We start from the raw sequence: 2,552 nt of genomic DNA on the forward strand, positions 1-2,552 counted from the left end.
ACGTGGCCACATTTTCGTGTTTTGATTGTAGAACTCCGTCCGTTTTTAATAAGAGGAGAGTAGTGGGTCTTTAGTTCGGCTCGTAGTTTACGGTAACACCTTGCTGGTCATGCAGCGGGCAGGTAAAAGTTTTCAAGTGATATGTGGAGGGTGTGCAGGAAACAGAGGACGGCAGTTCAGTCCATACCTTGCAGTGACGCCGAGGTATTCGGATCCTGTCGCCGGGATTAGAACGCAAGTTGGGATTCCCTTTCGGCTCTGTGCTACAGTAGCCCACGATGTCGTCTCTAAGTATCTACCGAAACATGATGCGTTTGCTTCGCGCCACATTGGTCCGAAACCGTCAGACCAAACAAAAATGCTCAAGTACTTGGGTGTACAGGTAACAATTTTCAGTGCACTGGTGGCCGGTGTTATTCATTAGGCTCCTAGGGTCTATGTCCCCCAGGGTACTGCCGGAGCGTACCCTGGTCACTATTTGATATGGTTAGGGTTAGGATTAGGGTTAGGGTTAGAGTTAGGGAGTAGGTGTAGGCGACTCCCTAGACTCGTTAGTGGAGTAGGCGAGGTACGGTCCGGCATATTACTATTAGATATTACCAGGGTACGTTCCGGTATACCGGACCGTACCCAGGGAACGTTCCGGCAGTACCCCGGGGGACATAGACCCTCTCAGCATTAGTAGGCCTAGTTATTAGTCATTTCATTACACTTTATACTTAATTAATTTCTCTAAGGGTTGGCTGACTAGATGACCGTATGGTCTTTTCGCCATCCCTTCACTGCACGTTATTTATATTTTGTTAAAAAATCCTTGTATCTGCTGATATTGAAAGTGATAAAATAAACTCTCTTATCTCTTATATCTTATCTTAGCATTGAGTGCATTAATACAGTCTACTATAGACTACTAGTACGTACTACATATAATCACTGGCAGCAAGAACAAGCCCGCACGTACAGCACACACGTGGCCATTGACTACCTATATATATTAACTATTATGTTAATATATATAGTCAATGGCCGCATGTGTGCTGTACGTGCGGGCTTGTTCTTGCTGCCAGTGCATATATAATGTCAGTCGAACACCGCCTAGCTGCAATCGGAATTTTACCATATGTACGTCTTACATAGCTAAGTGTATACTATAAGTATAAGGACGTGGATATTCGTCCGAGCATCGGACACCTGTTCGTATGCGCTATTCGTCCGAAAAGTTGTTGCGCATGCGCTGTTCATATTGTATTACATAAATGTAATATAATGCTAGTCTAGGGAGGCGCATACTACCGAACCACGCCTAATCTCTAACCCTACCACTAATCCTACACACAACCTTAACCCTAACACTAAAGTATAAACCGACTCGGTTCGCTTATATACGCGAGTGATAGGACCAAACACTATCTATGGTGTATAACCACATACACAATTCATCAGGAGCTAATAATGACAAATTTGTCATTATTAGCTCCTGAACGTATGTATGCAGGGGCGTCACAGCCGTAGGGCTGCTGTAGCAAAACGCTGTGGGCCCCCAGCCTAAAGGGCAAAAAATCATAAATCTAAAGGGTAAATAGCATTTTAGAGCATCTAGATTTAAAAATTGTCTGGGAGGATACCCCCCAGACCCCCCTTCACACTTCCTACCTCCAGCACTCGTGCCGTGCGCCTGCAGCATGCTACATGAACAGCGCCTGAACTCTACTGGTACACAATTTACAGCCTTGACTTTTCCAGGACCTATGTATTAAGAGTTATAGCCACCACCACCACTCCACACTACACACTACACACTCCACAGATCTATGTTGAAACGTATACAGTAGCCACATGAATATTATATATGTAGTGATAGATATTCTATACATATCTTCATCTCATATTTTCATGGTACCCATGATTCCTACCCAACCAAGAATACAATCTCAACAATTCTCACAGCAGGCGACCATTTACAGACATAATTTTATTATTTGATTTGGTCACTCCTACTTTATAACCTTGTACATATATGATTGGGTCTGGATTAGGTTAGGTTACTGTAAGAGATTATGTGATTAAGGGTAGGATGATGATGATAGTTTATGTACATGGGTCGTAAGATGGGACTAAGTCATTAAGTTTCTGACCTTGTCCTATAGTTCACCTAATAGAGGATCTGCAAACAGTAAACAAATGGCCATGAATATAAGCTAGATTTCTGCACCTCTATAATTATTGACTATTTAGCTCATCTGACATAGTTAGATGCAGCTTGTAGAATCGCATGAGCGTGCGTTCGTCCGGCCGTGCGTCCGTGTGTCAACAGTTGGGCACAAATCTTAACCGCTCGACGTACGGTCACGATATTCGGGACGTCAGGGGGGATCGTCGAAACGAGTTGGGATGTCGAAGCTGGGGGTCAAAGGTCAAAGGTCAATAGGTGTAAAAGAAGGGGGAACATTTCCTCCTTAACTTAATGTATAGGGAGGAAATGCAGAATTGCGGCACAAATCTAAACGGCTCGACCTAGGCTCGTGATAGTCGGTGTATAGCATCATGGTAGG

At 43.9% G+C, this 2,552-nt stretch overlaps 1 protein-coding gene across 1 annotated transcript in view; it reads left to right on the plus strand.

Moving 5' to 3' along the window:
* The window catches only part of LOC106808191 (glycine dehydrogenase (decarboxylating), mitochondrial-like), a 34,693-nt gene continuing 32,141 nt past the window's right edge, over window positions 1–2,552 (plus strand). The window contains 1 exon segment of the mRNA XM_014810794.1: window positions 1–382. Coding sequence (XP_014666280.1) covers window positions 110–382 — 273 coding nt within the window. The 5' untranslated portion in view covers window positions 1–109.

This window comes from Priapulus caudatus, unplaced genomic scaffold (assembly GCF_000485595.1).
Source record: "Priapulus caudatus unplaced genomic scaffold, Priapulus_caudatus-5.0.1 Scaffold259, whole genome shotgun sequence".
Lineage (NCBI taxonomy): Eukaryota > Metazoa > Priapulida > Priapulimorpha > Priapulimorphida > Priapulidae > Priapulus > Priapulus caudatus.